Genomic DNA, 25315 nt, shown 5'->3' with positions numbered 1-25315 from the left:
TATTAAAATTATAATTATGAAACCCATGTTGCATGACAAAATATAAATGGGACGAAAGCAAAACGCAAAATTTTAACTACAAATATTTATATTTATGGACAAGGACAAGATGAAGGAAAGGGAAAAATAAGAATAATGGATTTGTTAGGTTTGGTTGAATAATGACACTTTCCCCCTGCCCCTGCTTTTAAATTTCTGCCATGCTTCTTATAAAACACTTTAGACTATCTAAGGAAACAATCTTAAAAAGATTTAAATTGTGCTTTGATGTGAAAAGTTCATTTCAAGAACAATTTGGTAAGATAGTTCTAGCACTTTATCCATGACTCACCGAACTGTGCACCTCATAGTAAAATGAAATCAACAGCAGAAACTAACACAACAGTGTAAAGCAATTATACTCCAGTGAAAAAAATAAAGTAGGGGGCTTCCCTGGTGGCTTAGCTGGTAAAACATAAAATCAAGAGAAGCAAATGATGAGGCTTGGACTGTTTATCCTCCTAATTCTGAGGGTCTATGAGGGCCTGTAAGAAAAAAAAAAACTTTCCTTTTTTTTTTAACCTTAGATCTTACAATCAAATAAACAAATTACTCATTTTTACAATAAAATTTTAGAGATATGAAAACTTGACATTTTTCCATGCTTATTTAGTTTCCATATCATTGTTGGATGGTAAAACGCCAAATAAACTAATTTCCAAGGAAGAATTTCTGATATTTTCTTCTTATATTTGCAAAGCTAAATTCCCAGAAATATAATATTTTGTAGAGTGATCTCGAAAAGATAGCTCTTGAATTCCATATAAATCAACTCTTGATTGTTTTCATGTGAATTTTAGCATACTTCCTTTACTGATAGCTCTGCTGTTAGTAAATTTCATTTTTGTTGTTAAGGTACAAAATTCTCTTTGAGTGTTTCTATACGTCTTGGTTTCTCTGCCATTCTGTTTCCTCTGCCAGTAATGTTCTCCAAAGTCCTTTCAATTCTAAATGCACAAACACCTTCTCTGTTCTAGCTCCAGGGAAGATTTGAGAAAGGGTAACTGTGGCTGAATAACTGAGAAACCTTGATGTCTTCAGAAAGCCTACTATTTGGGGAAGATGTTTTCTTATAAATGTTTTTAAAATATGAGTGCATAGCATATGTTTCAATTTTATTGAAAACTGGAAACAATTCAAGTTATCCACTTGTCTCTAACTAGATTTCGCCAGAAGAATCCAAGTGGTAGAATGATAAACTGGCTAGTTTGGTATCATTTTGAAAAATCTCCCCAGCCTAACAAGCATATATATTTTAAACTTAACAATAACCAAAAAAAAAAGGAAAAGAAAAGAAAAAAATTCAACTAACATTTTTGCAATAGTAATACAAAATTAGGATTTTCTAATTTTTTTCAACTTTTGTACTGATTACAACTAATTATCTTCATGAATGTTAGTAACTAAGAGTTGCATAAGGCAACTACTACCTTTAATTATAGCATTTATATGTGCTCTTAAGAAAAAAGCAATTTTATTTCTATTGTTGAAAGTTAAAAAGAAAAGGGATTTGACAGAACATTTAATAATAATTTTTTAAAAAACAACAAAGAATTTACAAAATGCTTTCAGTCCACTGGATACTCTTGAATCTAGGCCCTGAGAATAGAAAGATAAATCATACATAGTCCTTGTCCTGGAGAAAGCCCAAAATCTATATATTTGAGAAAAGCCTTTAACATAAAAGACAGATAGCAACACTAACAAAACTATGCACTTTAAAAAGAAGAAGAAAGAAAAGGCCTACTATATAGAGAAAAGTATCATCAGTGTCCTCAGAAAGACAAAAAATGCCACAATTAGAAAATAAGCACAGGATGCTATTTTTTTTTTTTAAGTCTAGAAGAGTTCTTGAAAATTAAAAACATGATATCAGGGGAAAAAAATTAAACATAAAGTTTGGAAGATAAAGTGGATGAAATCTCCCAGAAGGCAGAACAAAAACAATAGATGAAAAGCAGAAAGGAAAATGAAGTAATCAGATGACCAGTTCAGGAAACCCCATGTCTAAATAAGTGCTCCAGAAAAGAATAAATAAAAAGAGAGCATTTGCTAATGAATTAATTCAATCAGTTTTTTCAGAACTGAAGGATACAAGTTTCCAGGTCCAAAAGGCCCACTACTGTGATTTCACAAAAAAGAAGAATGAATATTCTATAGGATTCCAGAAAGGGAAAATCTAGGTCATGTCTTAAGGGCTGGAAATCCAAATAGCTTCAGACTTCTCAACAGAAATACTGGAAGCTAGAAGACATTAAAGCAACCAACATCTTTAAAATAGAATTTGTTACCCATCCAAACTATTAATGAGGGTAAGTGGGTGGAATGAAGATATTTTCATGGTTTGAAAAACTTTACCTCCCAAAATTCTTTCTGGGGAAACAACCAAAGGATATGCTCTACAAAACTGAGGCAGCAAAGAAACAAAGAAAAGAGAAACAGAAAAACAAGAGATTCCACACAGAAAAGAGTCTGTAAAAGGAATTTTCAGAATGATGTGGCAGGAACCCCCAGGATGACAGCGACATCAGGCATAGCCTTTATAAATTATAAAACTACTCCACACTTCAAAGTATTCACACCGATTTAAAATATTTATACATATGTATGTATGCAGAACCCAACTTCTTACCCACTAAACTTGTATTTTTCAAATTATAAACGTGTGACCCTTTAGCAGGTTTTGAAGTTGATTTGGTAAGTCACAACCAACATTTCTAAAATGAATGAGAACAGAAAGGGTAGAAAAACAACAGAGATATTGCACATAGTAAACTTTTTCATGAACCTTTATATAGGTGCACACAACAGTGCATAATGCAAAATACATTTTTAACTGTGAACAAAATAATTTTAAGTCACTAATCTTTAGTACATTATAATTACTTTTAGGCTTGACTTTTAAAGTGAGAGATGACAATCTATTTTAAAACAAAAATGGAAAACGTGGACATCTAATGAAAATATTCCATTATAACATTCTTCAAAATACCACCGATATCATGCATGAAAAATGCTCACTCCTATATCAGTGAAATCTAAATACTCTGCTTTCTTACAATCAACTTTATAATACTGAGCCAGAGAGAAGAGTAACAACACAGAAAATATGATAAAACTCAAAGTCACCTAGATAATGTAGAATATTACTGCTTCTTTGGTGATGGATCTTTTTCATTTGATATGATTTCAACTACTTTTTCAATTTTCACTCTACAGTTTTACTTGAGGAGAAGAAACCATCCTAGAAACCATTGTAATAGCAGGGGAAACCAGTCTAGGGGAATAAACAATCAAAAACTTGCAACATATAATCCATAAACTGGAAAACATAGATGCAGTCGAATCGACCAAGTCGCAGCTTTCTTCCACTGACCGACCTTCGTGTACCTTGTAAGCTACACTGCCCACCTTACAGTATGGAAAAACTGGGCAAGAAGTTAAAACTTTTATGCTCTTTTACTAAGAGCCTAAATTTATCCAATTTTTCTTTTAACTTAGCTAGATTATATACGCACATTGCTTCAGTTGCTTACCCTACAATTTACTTACTTTAAAATGGTTTAAAACAATCAAAGAACAAAAATTTCTGTACAAAGCAAGTTCTATTGCATTCTGATGATAAAGCTTCACTTCCTAAAAGCTACAAAGATCAGATTGATATATACATGGGTATATATATATTTTTTACGGGCTTCCACAGTGGCTCAGCAGTAAAGACTCCACCTGCAATGCAGGAAATGCATTAGATCCCTAGGTTGGGAAGATCCCCTGGAGGAGGGCATGGCAGCCCACTTCAGTATTTCTTGCCAGGAAAATGGGGGACAGAGGAGCCTGGTGGGCTACGGTTCATGGGGTTGCAGAGTCGGACACGACTGAGCACACACGAACATGTGTATTTTTAAAACCACAACTACCACCCATACTGGATTTTTTTCAAGGAGTCAACATACTGTTATTAAAGGATAGAAAAGGTATTTGTGGAAAACACATATATTTGTGTATGTATTTGAAAATATGCATGGGAAATCAGTAACTGAGGTCACCTTTTTTGTTTCTGGAGAGGTGACAGGATATTAAGTGTAAGGATGACAGCAGGAATGAGAGGAAGACTTTCCAATGCACACCTGGTTATACTTTGATTTTTAAATTCTTACGTATTTTGGCAAGTTAGAGGTTCTCATTCTGCCCTCGTTTCTGAATTGCCTGGCCTCTGCACCCTGCTTCACATTCTGCACGCACGCACACACAATCAGCCAGAAGTAATCTGTGGCAGGTATGCTTTCAGTTTCTTTGACAAAGCACTTTCTACCGATCTTGAAAAAGTGAACCTGCACTCTTTAGCACCCTCCATGACCAGCACAAATGCCACCTGTCTTTACAGGATGCCAAGATCCCGGGTCACATCCACAGCCCCTTCTCAGCGTTCCCATCACAGTGCAAACCATCACCACGCAGACATTTGCTGAGGGTCTGCTACGTACCAGGTGCTGTTTATAGATATGGAAGACAAAAGTCAGTAGGACAAGGTTCCTGACTTCCCAGAGCTCACAGCCGAAAGGAGAGGAGATGGAAGAGGAAACAGGCAATTTTCAAGGGAAATGGTATATATAATGGTAAAAGTATAATCTAAATAATCTATTGCACTATATTTTAACTATTTTTACTTCCCTCTTCTCACATCTCTCAAAGGTGTGAGCCTCTGACATAGGCTCTGGGTCCACAGTGGTCTTTGGATCCCCTGTTTAGCATGGTACCTGCATGATCTGAACTTCATAATGAATTTCATACATGTCTCCTGCATCGTAATGCAATGGTATGTTAAGAAACCCATTCATGTAACTCTTAATGTTTCAGAATGGTTTATTAACTATCAACCATTAATCTAGACTTCTGTGGTACATTATAATCTCAGAATTTTAGGACCAAAACAAACATCTTTAACCTCAGAAGCCCTGTGATCTTTTAGACCTTAACATGTAGCCTTGGCTTTGATTCCATAAAGGGGGAAATCATGAAGGCTAAGCCTGTCTATTTCTTTTCCTGGAAACCAATGTACTCTTGCTTGTTTTTACTAGTAGGACTGAAAACTTGGACCTAGTAACTTAAAATTCCAATCACCATTAATACATTAGTAATTTCCTGCAATATTTGGAAAAACAGCTATTTCAACTTGATAAGGTTTACCAAGATTCATTTAAAAACTTCTTACACTTCAAGCCTTGGACTTCTAAGTAAGAAAAATACTAGTCTCACCTTGCTCTGAGCTCTATTCCAAAACAAATGAAAAAATGAATTGCAAACATAACATGAAGCATCGTTGCAATTAATCAACCTAGAAACCCAAGGGAGAAACTGTTTCTATTTTTAAATGCACTGTTGCTTTAAGGGAAAATCCACTGGAGAAAGATGAAACCAAGCTGCATAATGAAAATCAAAATGCATTTGGTGTCTCCATCCTTGAAAAGACAGTAATCCTAATGTGCAAGCAGTACTGCTGGGTTGACTCCTCCCAGTTTGTCTATAAACTGAATGACAGGTACCTAAGCAAAACCCACAGAAAGAGCCCATCCACCACTCAAAGAATTCTGTCAGGAGGTCAGAACATGTTTCAGTGCTATTCTTATAGCTCCAGATAATGGGCTATTCCAAGAAGCAAGCAGATGGAGAAATGCCCAAATCACCCTTCAAATAATTACTTAAAAGATCCTGATTAGTAATGACGGTGGCGGCGGTAAAAATGATCAACTGATTATTTAGCCTCTCCAGCCAAGTATCTGCAGTTGTAAAGTCTATCCACATTCCACAAAATTAAATCCCTGTCTGTCCACAATGGACAAAGCTTCATAACATTAAATAGTAGCTAACAGTAACAATCTTTATGGTTAAGAGTGGCCAGAAGCAGATGCCAAACCAGCAAGGAAAACAGAAGCCACAGAAACATACCAGTTGACAATTCTACCTGTTTCCTAGATTGCTTTGAAGAATCTCATCCAGTAGAATTTTTTTCTGAAACATGTGAAAATATTCAGTTTGGGGGTGGGGGAAATGGGGGAAATGTACTGGTGATCTAGGCAGCCAATGTATTCTGTAAATATTTTAATTTACTCAATGAATTTACTTGCTATTAACATGAAATATACAACTATATTGCTATAAATGGATCTAAAATACTATAAATATTTAAAATGTATTTATGCATTTTAAAACATAAAAATATTATCCAAGGAAACAACCATTACTGTTAAAAAGCATTTAACACATTTTAAATATAACTTAGCTATTTACTATCACTATAACAATCTGCTATAGGAAGCAGAATGTTTGCACCCTGGATAAAAATTTCTAGCCTCAGCACAAAAAGCAAAAAATTCTCAAATTTACCTCCTGATAATTTCTTCCCCCAAATTTAGTAAACTATGCCTGGACACTGCATGCATGATTATAGAATGAAGGCAGTTGCTTCCTTTAGCAATAAAGTAACAAACCCTACTTCAGAGTTGCTGTTCAGTGAAAAAAAAAAAAAATCTCCAAAGAGCAATAAAATCACTAAATTGTATCACATCAATCAACAGGTAACAGGTGACTTTTAGAAACACAAAGTCACTCCGGAGGAGTTAATTTTTCAAATCTCCCTGGTTTCTCTTTCCTATTTTTCCAAGCTACTGCACTGCTATACTGAACGAATTCCAACCGTTTTCTTCTCAGGGGCTTACCAGAAAAATGCCAAATATTCAAATTATTTTAGGGCATTTTCCCATACCGTTGCGTGGAATAGAACAGAATTAATAAGGATCCAACAGTTACCACTTTTCAAATGCAAATATGCTGCCATCTAGTAAATGCAGCCCCTCTTAAATATCCCCCCAGTGTCTACACAGCGCCGGGCACTACTTTCGTTTCCCTGAAAATCAAAATTCGCGCATTACATTCAGGCATTATGTCAACCCAGCACCAACAAAATAATAGATCTTAAATGGTCTAGGCCTGAGCCTGCATCGTACAAAACTGTTTTGCTTTACTGCGGGGGGGCGGGGGGGAGTTCCCTCCCACTCCCTATTTTACACAAAGTTCCTTAACAAGTCTGCCAAATAAAGCCAACAGTGCAGGGGTGGAAAGAACCAGGGGCACCGGGTTCTACTGAGCCGGCCTTGGGTGGTCACTTCCTCGCCTCAGGCCTCAGTTTGCTCATCTGTAAAATGTGGCCACGGGACCAACCATCTCGAGGGTCCCAGCCGGCCCTCTCGGGGTGTCTCACCGCGGGCCGAGGACACAGGACTGGTCCCAGCTCTGGCCCGGGGTGTCCTGCCTGACGCCGCTCTAGATAGGAGGGGACAAGGGGGAGGGGGGCAGAGGGAGGAGAGAGAGGAACTTGGACTTGCAACAGCTTCAGACGGGAGCGTGCGACAAACTTGAAGCCGTCCTCCTAACAATAGGAAAGAGCACTCCCATTTTCCTGGCTCAAACTTGCAGGAGGCGGCGGGGCTGCACCCGCCCGCCCTCGGTACCCGCGTTTACCTTTCTCCCTGTTTGGTGTTAGAAGGAGGAGGGTGCAGGACCGTTTGATTCCCTTCCATCTCCACCACGCACTTGGTGTTGAGTTCCAGTTCTGAAAGCAAAAGGGGAGGAACAGGGTCGCAGAGCCGAGCATCCGCGCCCGCAGCCCGCCTCTGCGCGCCCGCGCGGGGCTCTCCCCGGGGAGGCGGCCCGAGCCGGGAGCCGGCGCACCGGGTCCCCGCGGCCGCGGCGGGCGCCGCCTCCTCCCCGGAGCGACCCCGGCCCCGGCTCGCCTCCCCGCTCCCGCCGCCCCCAGCCCCCGCGGCCCCGCAGTTTTCCAAAGTTGCCTCCCAGCCTCCCACCCCCCGCCCTCAGCCCCGATCGCGAAGCGCAAAGGAGCGGAAAGCTTGCTCACCTCGTCGGTTCAGGGGCCGGACCCGGACGGCAACTTTTACCTTGGTGTCCGACATGTTGGCGGCGCCCGCTCGGCCCCCAGGCGGCCCCTTCACGCGCGCCCCCCGAGCGCGGCCGCCGCCGCTCCGCCGTGAGCTCCGCGAGGCAGCGCCGAGGCGCGCGGGCCATCCCGGGGGAGCGCGACGCGGGGCACGGCCGGGCCCGGGGAGGGGCGGGGGCGCGGGCGGGCGGGCGCGCGGGGCGGGGCGCGGCGGCCGCGGCGGCCGGCGGGGAGGAGGCCGCGCCGCCCGGGCCCAGGCGCCGCTCTAGCCGCGCCGGCCCAGCCGAGCGCACAGCGCCGCCGCCCCTCGCGGCCGCCCCGGGCCGGGCCGCGCCGCCATCTTCCCCGCCTCGCGGCGCCCGGAGGCCCGGCCGGCCTGCACCAGGGGCAAGAGCGGGGGACGGCGGGCGGCGCGCGGGGCTAGGAGGTGCCGTGCGATCCGGAGCGAGACGCTCGCTCTTCCCCGGGGCCCGGCCTGTCCCCCGCGCCCCTGGCGCCGGCGGGGACCCCACCGGCACAGCCTGGAACTCAAGTCACCTTCTCGGGCCGCTGTCACCGCAGCCCCCGGGAGCCCCTGGGCGTGCCGGGTGGGCAGGCCTTACCCACGGGGTGAAATGCGCCTCCACCGGCCGGCCGCCCCCTCCGCCCGCCCCGCACCGCGCCTAGCGCGCAGCGGCGTTGTCCGATGCTGAGCCGAGGCTGAAAGTCAATCCGTGACTCCGCCACCAAATGAGCGTGTCTGCAAAGATTGCTCTTGCTTCCTTCCCGGCCCTAGCGCTTCTCCGGCGGCAGAGATGTCCAGTGTGGGCTGGGAGGGTCATTAACTCTTACATAAGAATTTAAGAGCCATGGATTTTGGTCGCGTTTGCCAAAGACCGACCTCGCTGCCAGGGCGGGACTAGGGGGGGATCTGATCTATTCTATGTGGTTCAACAAGTGCTTCTTGGGCGTGCACGAGGTGCCGGGCCTGTTGAAGTGTACACGGTCTATAATCCCGAGTTGAGATCAGGGGAAGTCTTTCCAGCTCGCTTAAATGTAGAAATTCAATCTTTCATAAGGTCATTCGAAGTTGTCTTGGGGGCCAACTGTGTGCCAAGTGCTGTGGAGGACACACAAAAACGTGAATAAAGTCATGCATCCAGTACTGCAGACACACACTCTGTGGCGGGAAAAATAGCACCGAGTCAGGTGTGACGCCAGACTGTTGGCAGATGCTCCAAGAGATTCAATTCTGTCTTCAACAGGTGCCAAGTAGGGGCTTGAGCCTCTCCCCACCCCACCCCCATCCTCTGTCATATCATGAAAGCCTGGGATACCTAAGAAGTTTCAACTTTATTCTAAAGGGGAAACTGAATGGAGATTTTAGGTTTAGAGCCGGGGACGGACCCTAAGACTATCATCAAGATAAGAGGTGATGATGGCTAGAGCAAAGGCAGCAGTGGTAAAGATGCAGGAAGCAGGACTTACTGTGGAGATAAGAGTGAAATAACTCAGCAGCCACTGGGATGTGAGAATTGAGGGTCTGGGAGGATGCTGGCACACGTGTGAGTGTGTGTGTGTGTGTGTTGCTCAGTCATGTCTCTCTGTGTACCCATGGACTGTAGCCCGCCCACCAGGCTCCACTATCCATGGGATTCTCCAGGCAAGAATACTGGAGTGAGTTGCCATGCCCTCCTCCAGGGGATCTTGCCAACCCAGGGATTGAACTTGGGTCTCTTGCATTGCAGGCGGATTCTTTATCCTCTGAGCCACCAGGGAAGCCCATGCTGGCCCATAACACACCATAAATAGACAAGAGGTCTTAAGGTGAGGGAGGTGTGGTTAATTTGCTATTGCTGGTAAAATAGTTTCCTCTTGGGTTTTTTTGGTTGGTTGATTGGCTGGGGTTTTGTTTGTTTGTTTCTGTTTTTCCACCTTTCCCAACCCTCTCCAACTTGAAAGTCCCAAATCAATCCTCACCTCCTCTGAGAAAGAGTTTACCAAATGTTTCTTCTTCAAAACAGTTTTAACCCTAACTCATGTGAGATTGGGCTTCCCTGGTGGCTCCGTCCATAAGGAGTCCACCTGCATGCAATGCAGGTTCGATCCCTGGGTTGGGAAGATCCCCTGGAGAAGGAAATGGCAACCCACTCCAGTATTCTTGCCTGGAAAATCCCATGGACAGTGGAGCCTAGTGCGCTGTAGTCCATGGGGTTGCAAAAGAGTTGGACATGACTTAGCATGTCCCTACAATGCTTCTACAACCCTCCTCCCAAAAGGTCATCCCTCTGCTTGAGTTTGTTTGCTGGCAGAGTGTTCTCTCATGGGTAACTCTAACATTCTACTGTTAGAGAAGGGCCCTGTACAAGGGCTTCCCTCCTAGCTCAGTTGGTAAAGAATCTGCCTGCAATGCAAGAGACCAGGGTTCGATTCCTGGGTCGGGAAGATCCCCTGGAAAAGAAAATGGCAACCCACTCCAGTATTCTTGCCTGGAGAATCTCATGGACAGAGGAGCCTGGCAAGCTACAGTCCACGGGGTTGCACAAGTCGGACTTGCCTTAGCAACTAAACCACCATGAAGAATCAAATTTGCCTCCTTGTAAATTGCAACTGTTGATTTCAGCGCTGCCTCCTGGAGCTTCCTCCACTGCAAATTAAACTCCTCTTCTATACCAACAGTCCTTCAGACACTTGAAAATGGCTCTCATGTTCTTCTGAAGACCTCTGTTCTTCAGAATATGCTGTACTAGGGGCTTCCCTGGTGGTCCAAAGGCTAAGACTCCACACTCCCAACGCAGAAGGCCTGGGTTCCATCCCAGGTCAGGGAACTAGAGCCCACATGCCAAAACTGAGTTTGCAGGCCACGACTAAAGATCCCGCATGTTGCAATGAAGATAGAAGATCCCGCATGCCACGACCAAGACCTGGCACAGCCAAATAGATAAATAAAAACAAATTTTTTAAAAAAAAAGAATATGCTGTTCTAGTTACTGTGGTTATATAACACATCCTCCTGGCAGATTAGCAGCTTAAAACCATTTGAGAAGGGCTCATCTGGTTCAATCATGAGATAGCAGAGATGGCAGTCAGGTGGTAGCTGGGGCTGGAACGAGGGAGGTGGGTGGAGTTGGAGCAGCTGGAGCAGGACAGACATTCTTCTTTCTCTAGGTACTTTCAAGGTTTCTCCGTATGGTCTTTCTGCATGGGTGGCTTGAGCTTCCTCACAGCATGGTGGCTAGGTTCTAAGTGTGAGCATTTTAAGAGTCCCAGTGTAAGCTCTTCCAGCTTTTATGACCTCACATTAGAAGTTCTGTAGTGCCACTCCTGTAGTCTCACAAGCCCTCCCCAATCCCAGGAGAGAACTACAGTCCCCTTATCTCAGTGGGGGAAATGTCAGAGTAAATCTTTCAAGATCATGTGATGTGGGAGACATTTGTTGCAGCCCTTTTCGGAAAATGCCGTTTGCCACATATTGCATTCTCTCAACTGTCGTGGGCATCCTCCTCTGAAACGGTATTATAACAAAGTGAGGGGACTTCCCTGGTGGTCCAGTGGTTAAGACTCCCTGGTCTCAAACCAGGGGGCATGGATTTGATCCCACATGCCACTCCGTGTGGCCAAAAAAAAAAGAAAGAAAGAAAGTTAAGGCTTAGGAATGAGATAGACTGTATTTGAATCTTGTCTCACATGTAGACTGAAACAAATTTTGAACTCCCCACAACAAATTTTCAACTGGTTCATGAGTAAAGAAGAACTAGGAACTTCTCTCCCGCAAGATGTACTGAACACCTTTTTGAGTAAATGCCTGGCATACAATGTTCACTTTTTCTGAAAACAGCTGTTCCCTCTCCCTCCAACACCCCCTTGACTTCTGGACCTCAGCTACCATGTTTGTACTATATAACCCCACATTCCTGGTAAAATTCAGTGGACCCCCAGGGGCCATTCCTGCCACAAGCTGAGTCTATCAGTTTCATCCCTCTGGAAATCTAGGCTTGAGATTCAGAGAGTTGTGAGTGAGAATATGACTCTTGGAATCAAATTGTCTGGTTTGAATCCTGAAACTTCCTTTTCTGAGCAAGAAAATCTGTATTAACTATTCTGGGCCTCAATTTCCTTATTTGGATGATGTTGTGGTTGTTTAGTCTCTCAGTTATGTCCAACTCTTTTGCGATCCCCTGGACTGTAGCCTGCCAAGCTCCTCTGTTCATGGCATTTTCTGGGCAAGATTACTGGAATGGGTTGCCATTTCCTTCTCCAGGGGATCTTCCCAATCCAGGGATTGAACCCATATCTCCACATCTCCTGCATTGCAGGTGGATTCTTTACCAGGCTGTGCCACCAGGGAAGCCCATAAAACCCAGTGTCTACTTATAAAGATTAGATGCATTCATGGAGAAAAAATTTGCATGATGGTAACTGATGATGGAAAAAGTCCCTACTACATAGGGTTGTTATGACGATAAAAGGAGTTCATATCTGTGTCAATCTCATCCCAGCATTGTAAGTAGAAGCTGGAACCTCCCTGAAGTCAGCCTGAGGGCTCTGGAAAGACTATTCTTCATGATCACAGGGAGGTCCACACTGAAAAAGAGTTAAGAAGCCACTGTGCAGGACATTTAGGGAAGTGAGAACTGTTTAGGTTTCCAGGTTTCTAAAAACCTTCCAGGTTCTTCCTCTAGGCTCTGTTAAGGCTGAGCTCCATTCCTGCTCCTTGAATCTACACTGAGCATAGGATTAACCTGGGAAAAAGTGCGATGGGCCTGAGAAGACAGAAGATGTTCATGGAACAGTAGCAATGGTTTTTTGTCCTCTTGGAGAATGTCAATAAGTGACGCAAAATATTGTTGGCATTGACTTGTGTCCAGAGAAGGGGAATATGTGGAGGAAAGACACAGATGATAAACATGATGAAGAATGAAAGGCAGCACAGGGCAGGCAGTAAAGGCATTCTCTCTGGGGTCATGCAGCCGGGGTTCTGATTCCAGCTCTGACATGTCCAAGTGGCAACACCTCAAATGTGCATACTGCCCACTCAAGGCCACAAAGGAACCTGTTGTCCTGCCACAGTTGGCTCTTCAGGCCAATTTGCTATGAGGGGATGAGGTGGGGGCCATTCCCAGGGCCCTTAGAAGTTCCCAAGGGTGTGAGGGGCGCTTATGGGAACCCCAACCTCAGGCATTTGGCAGGCGGAAATCCCAGTGTTTATCCACCTAAGAAGGTGTTGGAGGCTTGTAGACCAGGGATTTTAACTGGATGGGCTTATTCAAACGAATCTGGACTCTTCTATTGCATAAGGCTTTGTTGGATTTTGGTGTTGTTTATTCTTATCTTTGTTTAATTGAAATAAGCAGAAAAAAAAAAAAAGCTGATAAAAGAATGGATGTGCTTTTCTCTAGTGGCATCAAGGCGAGTTCTGGACCAGGCAGTGTCACACTCTGGAGTCGGTCTGAGGACAAAGCAGCTCAGCGAACAGCAAGGCAGCATCCTTCTTAGATGGATAACCACTGGGATTTCTGCAGTCACGAGACTGGCGTACAGAATTAAAGGTTCATCAGAGAGCTGGTCTAGACTGAGAAGATCCTGGTTGTGGGTCCGAGCTATGCACAGGCTTTGGGGAGCTTTGCTGATAGCATAGCCTGGCCCGGACTTTCTTTTCAAGCATCTCTACAATCCCCAAAGTCCGGCATAACCAATGAATACAGCTACTGCGTCCACTAGACACACCCCCATCCACCCAGTCTATGCACTTTACACATTTGCTCTTTGTTAGGAAGAGCTTGTTAGTAGGGCTTTACTTTAGAAACCGGAAACACCCTGGGGTCTGAAGAACCCGACAGACACCTGATCACAAACATCCCGAGGACTCTGGAATCATCTGATTTCAAGCTATTCCAGCCAGAAGGGGGCTGCCAGGCTGATGTCAAAACTGCTAATGGCTTAAGTCTACAGAGGATCAAAGAGTAATGATGGCATAGGCAAATACTTAAATAAGAGGCTTTCCATAAATCTACTTTAACAACAGTATCCGTCAGCCTAGGCTAAGTCATGCCATGGTAACCCCACAACCTTTGAATCTCAGTGGCTTATGTAAACAAGGCTTTATGCCCAACTCAGGTGACTTGTCCACCAAAGCTCGGTTGTGGCTCTGCTCCTTTCATTTTCAAGCTCCAGGCCAATGAAACAGCCTCCACCTGGGACAATGCCAGTTTTGTGGCAGAAGGGGAAGAAAAAGATGGCAGGCCACACAATGGCTCTTCAAGATTTTGCTCAGAAATGATGCATATCGTTTCTCAGTTTCCACTGGACCAAGGAACATCTCCATTCGTGCATCTTCGGCATTTTGGATTATTAAAGCCAGGAAAGATGCCCAGAATGCTGAGAACCAGATAGGAATGTATTTATACCTGGTGACAAATTGCTTCCCAAGAGAAATTGCTAGAAAAAATTACTGCCATCAAAATAAAAGTGTGGCCAGTCTAGTGCACCTCTTGTGTTATCATTTTCTATCCAAGATGCAAAATGTTTTTTCAAAGAAATATATATTTTGGGGTTCATCATGGGTCCTGGCTCACGGCTCCTGTAACTCTTGTAATTAACTAAGTGATTAGAGCATAGGAGCATCTTTCCTTATGATATTTGGGTTTAATCCTTCATTCTTGAAATGGCTCCAGAGCACTAAAGGGGAAAGGAGGTGATTTTTGGAAAGATAACCACAGGATGAAGGCTGGTTGCCATGGAAACTGACCATGGGATTAAAAGGCTGGAAATTAAAAGCTCACCTACCCTCTCTACCTCTATCTCAGAGGCAGGGAGGTTGACTCAAATACCAGTGGTCAGTGATTGAATCAACCATCTATATACAAGGAGTTCAGTTCAGTTCAGTTGCTCAGTCGTGTCCAACTCTTTGCAACCCCATGGACTGCAGCACACCAGGCCTCTCTGTCCATCACCAACTCCCGGAGTTTACTCAAACTCATGTCCATTGAGTCAGGGATGCCATTCAACCATTTCATCCTCTGTCGTCCCCTTCTCCTCCCACCTTCAATCTTTCCCAGCATCAGGGTCTTTTCAAATGAGTCATATACAAGGAAGCCTCCATTAAAAAAAAAATGATGGTGGTTGGGAATCTTCCAGGTTGGTGAGCACGTGGAGGGGCTGGGAAGGTTGCTTGCTATGGAGAACATGGAAGGTCCATGCCACTTCCCACACAACTTGCTCTTGTGTGTCTTCCATCTGGCTGTTCCAGAGTTGTATCCTTTTATAATCAACCAGTGATCTAGTAAGTAAGCTTTTTCCCTGAGTTCTGTGAGCTGCTCTAGCAAATTACTGAGCAGAGAAGATGGTCATAGGAATGTATAGGATGACCTGGACTTGGTATTAATGTCTGAAGTAGGAAGGGAGAACAGTCTTGAGGGACTGAGCGCTTAACCGTGGGATCTGATGCTACGTCCAGGTGGATGCTTTCAGAATTGAATTAAATTGGGTTTCCTTGGTGGCTCAGACAGTAAAGAATCTGCTGGTAATGTAGGAGAGCCGGGTTCAGTCCCTGGGTCGGCAAGATCCCCTGGGGAAGTGAATGGCAACCCAGTATTCTTGCCTGGAGAATTCCATGGACAGAAGAGCCTGGTGGGCTACAGACTATGGGGTCGCAAAGAGACAGACATGATTGAGTGACTGACACTTCTGCAGGGCACTAGTTGGAATCTCCTGAAAACTGGAGAACTGCTTAGTACAGGGAAAAACCCTACCCATTTGGAGTACAGACGTATTCAGTGAGTAGATGGAAAACAAAGAGGGTTTTTTCCTTTGGAGAAGGGCTCCAAACCATCTACCACAATAATATTTATATCTCACAATGGTTCACAGTAGCAAATATTTATTCAACATTGACTACCTCCCAAACACAGGTTCATTATTTAATTCTCACAGTACCCTCTGAGACACACACTATTATTATCCTTCATTATATGATAGGTTAAAAAATAAAGAGAAAATTTAGGTAAGCTGTTCAAGGAAGGGAAGTGGCAGCCTTGGGGTTTCAACGCACATACAAATTGAAACATGCATGTGAGTGATTTTTGTAAGAAGGATAATAGATTTCCCCTGACTCGCCTATATTTTTCTGGTGCAAAAAAATGAAATAGGCAATATAAATAATAGCCTGTTACTATTATGATTTACAGTTTAATGCACTATGTAGCTTCCATAAAAGGGTCATAAAACACTATGGGAGACAGACGAGAAAAATGGGTGATGACAGGGCATCATTACTAACATCATTACTAATGATGTTCAGTCTGGATGATGCTTCTGTCAGTGAACAAGCACTGATACTTTTTTTTTTTTAAAAAAGCAACAGTTTACTTTTAGTCAAATTAGTATCAAGACAGACTCAAGACAATGAGAATTCCATGGGAAATTAGTAAACTTACTTGGAGTTAAAGGCAGCTGTGATCCATTGGTTTGATTGTCTGCCTCTTGCACTGTGAACTCCTTAAAGAATTAGAATCTACGAAGTGACAGGCACTTTGAAGGACCCCAGTAAAAGGTAGTTATTTTTATTCTTACTATTGTTGAGTATGGGCGAAACACCCTGCCCGTCTGATTATGGCCCATCCATGGCACAGAACCTGACATCCAGTATCTTCTCAGGTTATCCATTGAATGAATGAATGGAGTAGTAGGGTCTCTGTCCTTTGCAAAATAGCATGGAAGTAAACACACAGGTCGGAGAAGGCAATGGCAACACACTCCAGTACTCTTGCCTGGAAAATTCCATGGATGGAGGAGCCTGGTGGGCTGCAGTCCATGGGGTCGCGAAGAGTCGGACACAACTAAGCGACTTCACTTTCACTTTTCACTTTCATGCATTGGAGAAGGAAATGGCAACCTATTCCAGTGTTCTTGCCTGGAGAATCCCAGGGACGGCGGAGCCTGGTGGGCTGCCATCTATGGGGTCGCACAGAGTCGAACACGACTGACGCGACTTAGCAGCAGCAGCAGCAGCAAACACACAGGTTATTGTGATGTTTTCAAATTCTTTTCCCTTCAGAGCCTGTGATAACTTCTTTTGAACATTCTCAGCGTTGTCAGATCTTCACTGGTTACCTGGTCCTGGGATTTTCCAGCTGGAAGGAATCTTAAGAGATCTTTTAATCCAGCCACTGTCTTAGAAAAAGTGGCCCCTGAGACATTAGGTGGTGAGACTGAAGTTAAACAGCCCATCAGTAACAAGGCCAGGAAGATGGGCGTGAATTTTTTCCAGTTCTGTTGAGAAATAATTGACATACATCACTGTAAGTTTAAGATGCACAGCATGATGGTTTGGTTTACATATATTATGAAATGATTACCAAAATAGGTTCAGCAAACATCCATCTTCTCCTGTGTATCATCTGGCAGTGTTCACTATAGTACATAATTTTGCATTCCTGGTACTGATTTAGCTTATAAGTGGAAATCTGGATGTTCTAACCACCTTCCTCCATTTCTGCCCCCCTCCACCTCACCCCCTGCCTCTGGTAACCACAAGTCTGATCTCTTTTACTATGAGTTTGTTGTTTTTTGGTTTAGGTTTTTAAGTCCCACATATAAGTGAGATCATATAGTATTTGTTTTTCTCTGAGTTATTTCACTTAGCATAATGCATGTTATCACAAATGGAAGGATTTCCTCATTTTTATGACTAAATAATATTCCCTCATATATATATATACACATACACACATACATACATACATACAATTTCTCCATTCATCCATTGATGGACACTTAGGTTGTTTCCATGGCTTGCTTGGCTATTATAAATAATGCTATGAACATAGTGGTGCAGGTATCTTTTTGAATTAGTGTTTTAGTTACTTTTGGTTATATTCCCAGCTGGATCACACAGTAGCCCAATTTTCAATTTTTTGAGGAATCTTCATACTGTTTCTCATAAGGGTTGCATCAATTTACAGTTCCAACAACAGTGCACAAGGGTTCCCTTTGCTCCAGATCCACGCTAGCATTTGTTATCTCTTGTCTGATATTGATTGATGATAGCCATTCCAACAGGGGTGAAGTGATAACCCACTGTAGTTTTAATTTGCATTTCCTTAATGACTAGTGACCCTTGAGCAGCTTTTCATGTACCTGTTGGCCTTTCTTACATCTTCTTCGGAGAAATATCTCTTTAGGTTCTTGGCCCATTTTTAAATTGTGTTATTTGGCTTTTTGCTATTGAGTTATATGAGTTCTTTATATGTTTTGAATATTAACCTCTTACCAAATAGATTTGCAGTTTTTTCCACCCATTCCATGGACTGTCTTCTCACTTTGTTCATAAACAGCCTAAAGTTATTTGTAGTTTAAGTCTGGAGGTAAAATGGGTGAATCCTCTGGTAATATTGGTTGGTTCAAAACCAGGGTATAAGTGAAAATAAACTAGTCTGCCTTGTTCACATAAGAGTGATGGCAATTCCAAAAGAGGAGTCCCCAAAGTGCTAAGATGTCATCAATGGAACGTGTGAACTGGCTTTGAAGAGGGCTGTCCACACCAGCCCCCACAATCCCTAACATCTTTCAGGATGTCAACCCGTGGCCAGGTCACAGGTTTTTCATCTCAAACCCCTTTTCTGTGAAGTTGCAGGCCTGGAGAGCCTCAGCATCTTACTTGACCTCAACTCTGAATATTGTTTCAGGGCCTCCACCTGGTGCTCTGCCCAAGCCTTCTACCTCGATGCTTTGTAGGCTTGCATTAAACCCAAGTTCCTCCTCTGAACCACAAAACTAAGAAAATGATTCCAGTGACACTTTAATCATTTCTCCCAAGGTTAACACCTAACTAGCCCCATTCTAGATGCCTGGGAGAAAAGTTAGCTCAGTACACACAATGGATACTTTGGAGCACTGGAGCTTAATTCTCTTGCATAACTCAGTGAAGAAAGCTTCCTGTTGGCTTTTCCTGTAATTCCTAATTTGTCAGATTCTGAGATCTGATACAACCAAAGATACAAATTTACCTTGCCCCCACCCCTAGCTCCCACAAACCCCTGCCTACTTGGATGTTCAGTAAAGACCACGCTCTTGGTAATGAACAAGCACTGACACATTTGCTTAAAGAGAACAGCTTTCTTTTAGTCATGTTACTATCAAGACAGATAACTAATTGTTAGCTATGTGATTGTGGATAATTTAGTTACATTCTCTGAACCATTGTTACTTCAGTTGATTGAGATAGATGTAATATGCCCTTTGTAGCAGTCTGAGTATTAAGTGTTACAATCCATTTAAAACACTTAGCATTGTGCCTAATACATAGTAAATATTAAAACATAAAGTATTGATAGTGATTTAAAATAATAAATTAAGATTTACTACAATAGTAATTACTTAAAATATGTATTATAAATTCAATAAATAATGTACTTTGAAATGAGTAGAACAGGAAAAACAGATCAGAACAGAAATGCAAGAAAGAGTGAAATACAAACTAAAATATGTATAATAAGGGGTTTTATAGATCAATAAAGTAATCGTTACTAGAATTGTGACAATTAGATACTTGAGTAAATTACTAAAAGTTTTTCATATTAAAAGAAAAAAAGACAGGGATTTCCCTGGTGGCCCAGGGGCTAAGACTTCGCCTTTCAGTGCAGGGGGTTCAGGTTTGATCCCTGGTCAGGGAGCTATGATCCCACATGCCTCGTGGCCAAAAAACCAAAACATAAAACAGAAGCAGTACTGTAACAAATTCAATAAAGACTTTTAAAAAATGGTCCACATTAAAAAAAAAATCTTAAAACAAATAAAAATAAATTTAAAAGACAGACTAGTGAAAATTTCATGGGAAAGTCACACACTAACCTTGTTTGGATTCAATGAAAGGCAGCTGTAAATGAGACGGTTGGATGGCATCACCGACTCAATGGACATGAGTTTGAGCAAATTCTGGGAGATGGTGAAGGACAGGGAAGCCTGGCATGCTGCAGTCCATGGGGTCGCAAAGAGTCGAACACGACTTAGTGTCTGAACACCAAAATGAAATAATATTTCCCTCCCCATGGGAGTGAAAGATCCCTTTTCCTTCACAAAGATTCAGGATGTGTGCCTGTCTCTTGAACTAGGATTCCTAACCTCCAAGAGCCTCCTTAAACACTTCTACACATCTTTGCTGGTAGGGACTGTGGTTGTCTTCAGAAGGTGTTTAAGATGGAAGGAAAAGAATAACCTGCAAGATCTTTGAGGAGTTCAGGTTTCCATATGAAGCATTTGCTCAGGGATGGTTAATTTCCCTTCTCACTTGCTCTGCTTTCCAGGTAGCACTGCTGGTACAGCTTTGTAATTTTAGAAAGCATTTCCTAAAGACTTTGGCAAAATTCTGATACAAGTGGAAGAAATACAGCTCTAAAAATGACTGTTCCCTTTGGAATTAAAAAACCCCACATTTTTGTGGAGGGAGTAATGCACTGTGGTGGCCGCGGACAGATGTGTTTCCAAAAATAGATTGTAAGGCAACACTTGTGAGGCTATTGAGACCCTGGCTGTTTATCTGAATGCTTTCTCCACAGAGCTCCGCGAAGTTCAAGCATCTATTGACCTTGAAAAGGCTCTAGCTGCATATGTATGTATTGACTCCATAGTCCATGAAATCATTATTATAAAAGGTCAAATATCTTCATATATTTGACAAAGGGAGAAAGGATTGACAATAAATTTTCTTATAAAAGCCTTTCATACAAAACTTAACCAAATCCAGAGTATGGAGCATTTGATCCCAGTTCAAACAAATTGACTATGAACAGGTATTCTGGGGCCAGTCAGAGAAATCTCAATATGGATTGGGTATTAGAAGATAATTAAGTAAAATGTTTTTAAAATTGTTACTTTTGTGAAGTGATAATAATGTTTTGGTTATGTAAATTATGTCATTTTTAAAAAAGATATACACTGAAATAGTTAAAGGCAAATATGTCTGGGATTTGCTTTGAATTCTTTATCAAATATGTATCACAGATGATACAAAAGTGACTTAATGTCAGTTAATATAGGTGACTGTTATGCTAGGGTTTATTATAATATTCTCTTGATTCATAATGTTTAAGAAGATTTCATAATGAAGTGTTCTTAAAATAAAAATACAAATTAAAAATTTCTAAAGAAAGACTCTAATACTAAAAACAGATCATTACTCACAAAACAAGTAGATGCATTTTGCAATTGGATATAATGATGAACCAAAAATAGGTCATTTGCAAACCTAGTGCAAACCAAATTAGGTTTTTCCATGAACTTCATCAATAATTCACGATCAGACACAATGACAATATTGAACACAGGAGCATGACCGTGATAAAGAAATCGGAAGGTTAAAGTAATAGAAAATGTCTCACAATCTCCCTGACCATCTGTCTTAAAAGCTGCCTTTCTCCAGGGACCTTCTGTCCTCTTAACCTGGGCTGTTTTCTTATTCCTGGGCACCTGAGAACCCTGACCTGGGTGCCCTGCTTTAGAGGACTGCCCTGCTCCAGCCAGACCTTCTCATGGGGCAAGAAGTCTGCAGGGCCAAGGGTATATGTTCATCAGAGCCTACACCTTTGCATTAGGGCTCAATTTAGGTTCTTACCAGTCTTTTGCTATTGTGAATGCTCTCAAACATATAAAGATCTCTAGGAAAAATTCATAGAAGTGGGGTTGCTGGTTCAAATGACCTTTTTGAGAGGTGTTGCTCATTGCCGTCTAGAGAGCTTATACCAAGTTACAGTCCCTTCAGCAGTGCAGGATGCCTGTTCTCCTCTACCTTTGCTACCAAAGCATGCATGATACGGCCTTGAAAATGCACCACTCAGACTTTGTGCTGCAGAAAATGTACTCTCTCAAGGATTGGAATCCACCACTGCCCACGCACCGAGGCCAGGCTTCCCAGAGGCTCTTCCCAGTCGGGGGCTCAGTGCAGCCAGGACCCTAAGGAAGGCCCAGTCCCGAAAGATGTGGGATTGTTCTGCAGGTGACTTCAGCTCAAGGACTCTCCATCAGCCTGGCCAAACTCTCTTAGAAGTGCTGAACCCTAAGACTCTCCCTATCCCATCCTCCTTCCTCTTTCCCTCTTGCCTTCCCAAGGGTCAGGTTAGCCTCATGGGCTAAAAGGCTCTCTTCTGCCTTCACTGGAGTTCCCCTAGTCCATCTCTTGCATGTCTAATCCCATCTTGATCCCTAGAAACCAGAGTTACAACAGCATGTTGGTCATCTCTGCTGGTATGATAGGTAAAAATCTAGCATCTCAAAAAATTATGCTTTTTCACTTTTTAGCATAACTTTAACTTGTATTTTTCTTATGAGTGAAGCTGTATGTTTATACTGAAGAACCATTTATATATATTTTTTTCATAAGATAGCTCTTTATCTCTTTGCCCATTTTTTTTATTGGGTTGATGGTCTTTCTTACAGACTTATAGGGTCTCTTTATATTTTAGGGAATTTGGGCCTTTGAAATACAAATTGCAAAAATATTTTTATAGGTTATGTCTTCTGTTTTTAAGGATTTTTTCCCCATGCAAAAACTACTTGTTATCAAATTAATGTTTCTATTTTTTTCACGGTGTCTGGGTTTTGTTTCACATTTTGAAAGTCCTTTGCCACTGAGAAAGGATTTTAAAATTCTACCATCAGTACTTTTATTTTATTTTTAATATTTAAATCTTTAATCCTTTTTGAATTTATTCTGGCATAATGTATTAGATAAGTATCCAAAAATTTTTTTCCAGATTGGCTACCAATTGTTTCAATACAATATAATCATATTAGCTTTTGCCTATTAATTAGAAATGCCAGCTTTATCATATAGTACATTTTCATTTGCACATGGGTCTTTTTCCATATGTTTCATTTGATTCGACTGATCTGTCTCAGGGTGATGCTTTGGCCTGTATGTTATTAGTCTGGTATTATTCAAAATAAACAGGCAGATAGCCAAGATTCTGGTAGAAATTTATTCCAACTCCATCCAGAGCAATATATCCAACAGGTCAGTTGTTCTTCGGGGAAAATATACTAAAATCTTCCATTTCCTTAAATCCAATCTTCTTCATCTTTTGAGACTGAAGTCCAAACCACAACAATCAGTAGTCACTGAATGTGGACTTTTCTACAGCAAAATAGCTGGCTAGTGTCAGTTTGTTTGTTTTTGTGGATTAATTTAGCAGGTTAGTGGGCTACACTCAAAGTTAAGATAAGAAATTGATCCTGCCATTTCTCTTTTCACCTTCTTGGAAACGAAAAGGAAAGTTAGTTGCACAGTTATGTCTGACTCTTTGCAATCCCTTGGACTGTAGCCTGGCAGGTCCTCTGTCCATGGAATTTTCCAGGTAAGAGTACTAGAGTGGGTTGCCATGCCCTTCTCCAGGGGATCTTCCCGACCCAGGGATCAAACCCAGGTCTCCTGCATTGCAGACAGATTCTTTACCAACTGAGCTACTAGGGAAGTCCCAGTAGCTTCTTACTTTCTCCTTCACCTTCTTACTTCTTACTTTCACCTTCTTACTTTCTCCCAAAGCTTGGTTCTTGGTTTTCCTGTTTTGTTTTCCATCAGTTGCCTATATTAACTTAATCTAGGGACTTCCCTGGTGGTCCAGTGGCTAAGACTCTGCGCTCCCAACACAGGGGACTCAGACTGCAAGGAGATTAAACCAGTCAATGCTAAAGGAAATCAACCATGAATATTCATGGAAAGGACTGATGCTGAAGCTTAAGCTCCAGTACTTTGGTCACCTGATGTGAAAAGCCAACTCATTAGAAAAGATCCTGATGCTGGGAAAGACTGAGGGCTAGATAAGGCAGCAGCAGGCAATGAGATGATTAGATAGCATCACTGAGTCAATAGACATGACTTTGAGCAAACTCCAGGAGATAGTGAAGAACAGGGAAGCCTGGCGTGCTGCAGTTCATGGGCTCTCAAAGAGTCAGATGCAACTTAGCAATTGAACGACAACAGGGAACTAGACCCCAGATGCCACAACTTAAGATCCACATGCCACAGCTAAGACCTGGCACAGCCAAATATATAGATTAATTTTTAAAAAAAGAAAAAGGAATAAAACAATCTATATCCTAACTCAAAGCACTCTTTTTGCCAATACTAGTGGGATTTTCGGTTGTAGGCAACTTAGAGACAGCCCTGAGACTATGCTTTACAGACCTTCAATTCTGGAGAATGTATCTGACCAAGGACCCCAGCCCTGCACTCTGAAACCCATTAAAGTATGTAAGGTTAAGGGGATGTCCCCCCCACGGGCTGCTGGGGACTGTGGGAAGCAAAGATGCTAAGGTGGGCCATTCAGCAAGACAGGGGATGCCTCTCCAGCTGACGACTGTGGTTTGGGGGCTACCCAATGGTTTGCTGAGCCTTCCTTTGACTGCATGGCAGTTGAGGACACTTCCACCCAATCTTCCTTCCCTCTCACCTTCACTTAGAACCAGATTGGCATGATGGTCTGATGGTCCTCCTAGCATCACATGGCTTTCTCTTCATTTTCTCTTACACAGGGGTTTTTCCTGCTAAATTTATCTCACTTTAATCCCAATTTGACATCTGACTCTTGGAGGACCTGCGCTAACACAAGCTTCTTGTTCTTGTAGCCACTAAATGTGTGTATTGATACTTTCCCTCCATATCCATCATAACTTGAGTTGTATGTTGAATCCTTGGCTCCTGACCACCTGCTCCAGTCTCTAGTAGTGCAATAGGAATCGCTCCTTTTCTCAGCTGAGCACAGCATCTTGCCTCTGAACTATAGAGATAACAGTCAGAGAACATTCAATCTGTAGGGCCGTGAGTCAGGGCCTTCAGACTCCAGTGGTCACACAGCAAGGATGAATGGAGTATTCATCTTAAAAACAACTGACTAATAATACAAAGAAGCTATTTCAACCTGGGCTTCACAGGGGCTGTACCTGGAGAACAGAGCTGTTCCTCGGGGCTGAGATCACCCTGTTGTCTGTAGGTGAAGCAGAACTAATGCATCATCCTGATCCACCCCATGATGAACAGACACACCTTTGAATTTAGTTCAACATCCACCCATCCTGCCTTTTTGAAGGAAGTTCAGTGTTTCCAGAGCTATGATGTGATTGTAAACATCCTTCCTCTTTTTCCAGCTTCAAGGATTCTGATATTCTGGGGAAACCAAGTGTGATCTGAAGGTTGAAGCTTAACTGTTCATTTTTTCTCCAAGTTCTGGGATAATGTTATTAGTTTTTAAGCATGAGGTGCTTCCCAGGAGAGCTGCTGAGTCCCAACCTGACCAAACCCTTTCACGTCGTGGCCTGTACGATGCACCATCGTTGTGGAATGTCTCTGAGATGACT

General features: G+C 42.6%; 1 protein-coding gene and 3 long non-coding RNA genes across 28 annotated transcripts in view; 1 reads left to right on the top strand and 3 right to left on the bottom strand.

Annotated features, from left to right (window-relative positions):
• KIF13A (kinesin family member 13A) overlaps nt 1-8159 on the bottom strand; it is a 198443-nt gene extending 190284 nt beyond the window's left edge. For 24 of the 25 annotated variants that reach the window (XM_081518112.1, XM_081518124.1, XM_081518129.1 and 21 more), the window contains exons 1-2: nt 7952-8159; nt 7558-7648 (exon numbers count right to left, since the gene is read on the bottom strand). In XM_081518112.1, coding sequence (XP_081374238.1) covers nt 7558-7648; nt 7952-8006 — 146 coding nt within the window. In that variant the 5' untranslated portion in view covers nt 8007-8159. Of the gene's footprint in view, nt 1-7547; nt 7649-7951 lie in introns of all 25 variants that reach the window. The other variant, XM_081518135.1, reaches the window with a different exon arrangement.
• Nucleotides 718-6719, bottom strand: LOC145516694 (uncharacterized). The gene is made up of 2 exons (XR_014061677.1): nt 5440-6719; nt 718-3810 (listed from the first exon to the last, which is right to left on the bottom strand). It is a non-coding gene; the product is annotated as an uncharacterized LOC145516694 (long non-coding RNA).
• A 3163-nt stretch (nt 8160-11322) lies between the features above and the next one.
• Nucleotides 11323-14456, top strand: LOC145516691 (uncharacterized). Its single transcript, XR_014061676.1, has 2 exons — nt 11323-11482; nt 13369-14456. It is a non-coding gene; the product is annotated as an uncharacterized LOC145516691 (long non-coding RNA).
• A 1375-nt stretch (nt 14457-15831) lies between these two features.
• The window catches only part of LOC145516690 (uncharacterized), a 49813-nt gene continuing 40329 nt past the window's right edge, over nt 15832-25315 (bottom strand). The window contains exon 3 of the long non-coding RNA XR_014061675.1: nt 15832-17239. This is a non-coding gene — a long non-coding RNA (uncharacterized LOC145516690). The remainder of the gene's footprint in view (nt 17240-25315) is intronic.

Source organism: Giraffa tippelskirchi, chromosome 8 (assembly GCF_054371585.1).
Source record: "Giraffa tippelskirchi isolate mGirTip1 chromosome 8, T2T-mGirTip1v1.2.pri, whole genome shotgun sequence".
Taxonomy (NCBI): Eukaryota; Metazoa; Chordata; class Mammalia; order Artiodactyla; family Giraffidae; genus Giraffa; species Giraffa tippelskirchi.
The sequence above is the reverse complement of the archived record's forward strand: the minus strand, read 5'-3'. Positions and strand labels throughout refer to the sequence as shown.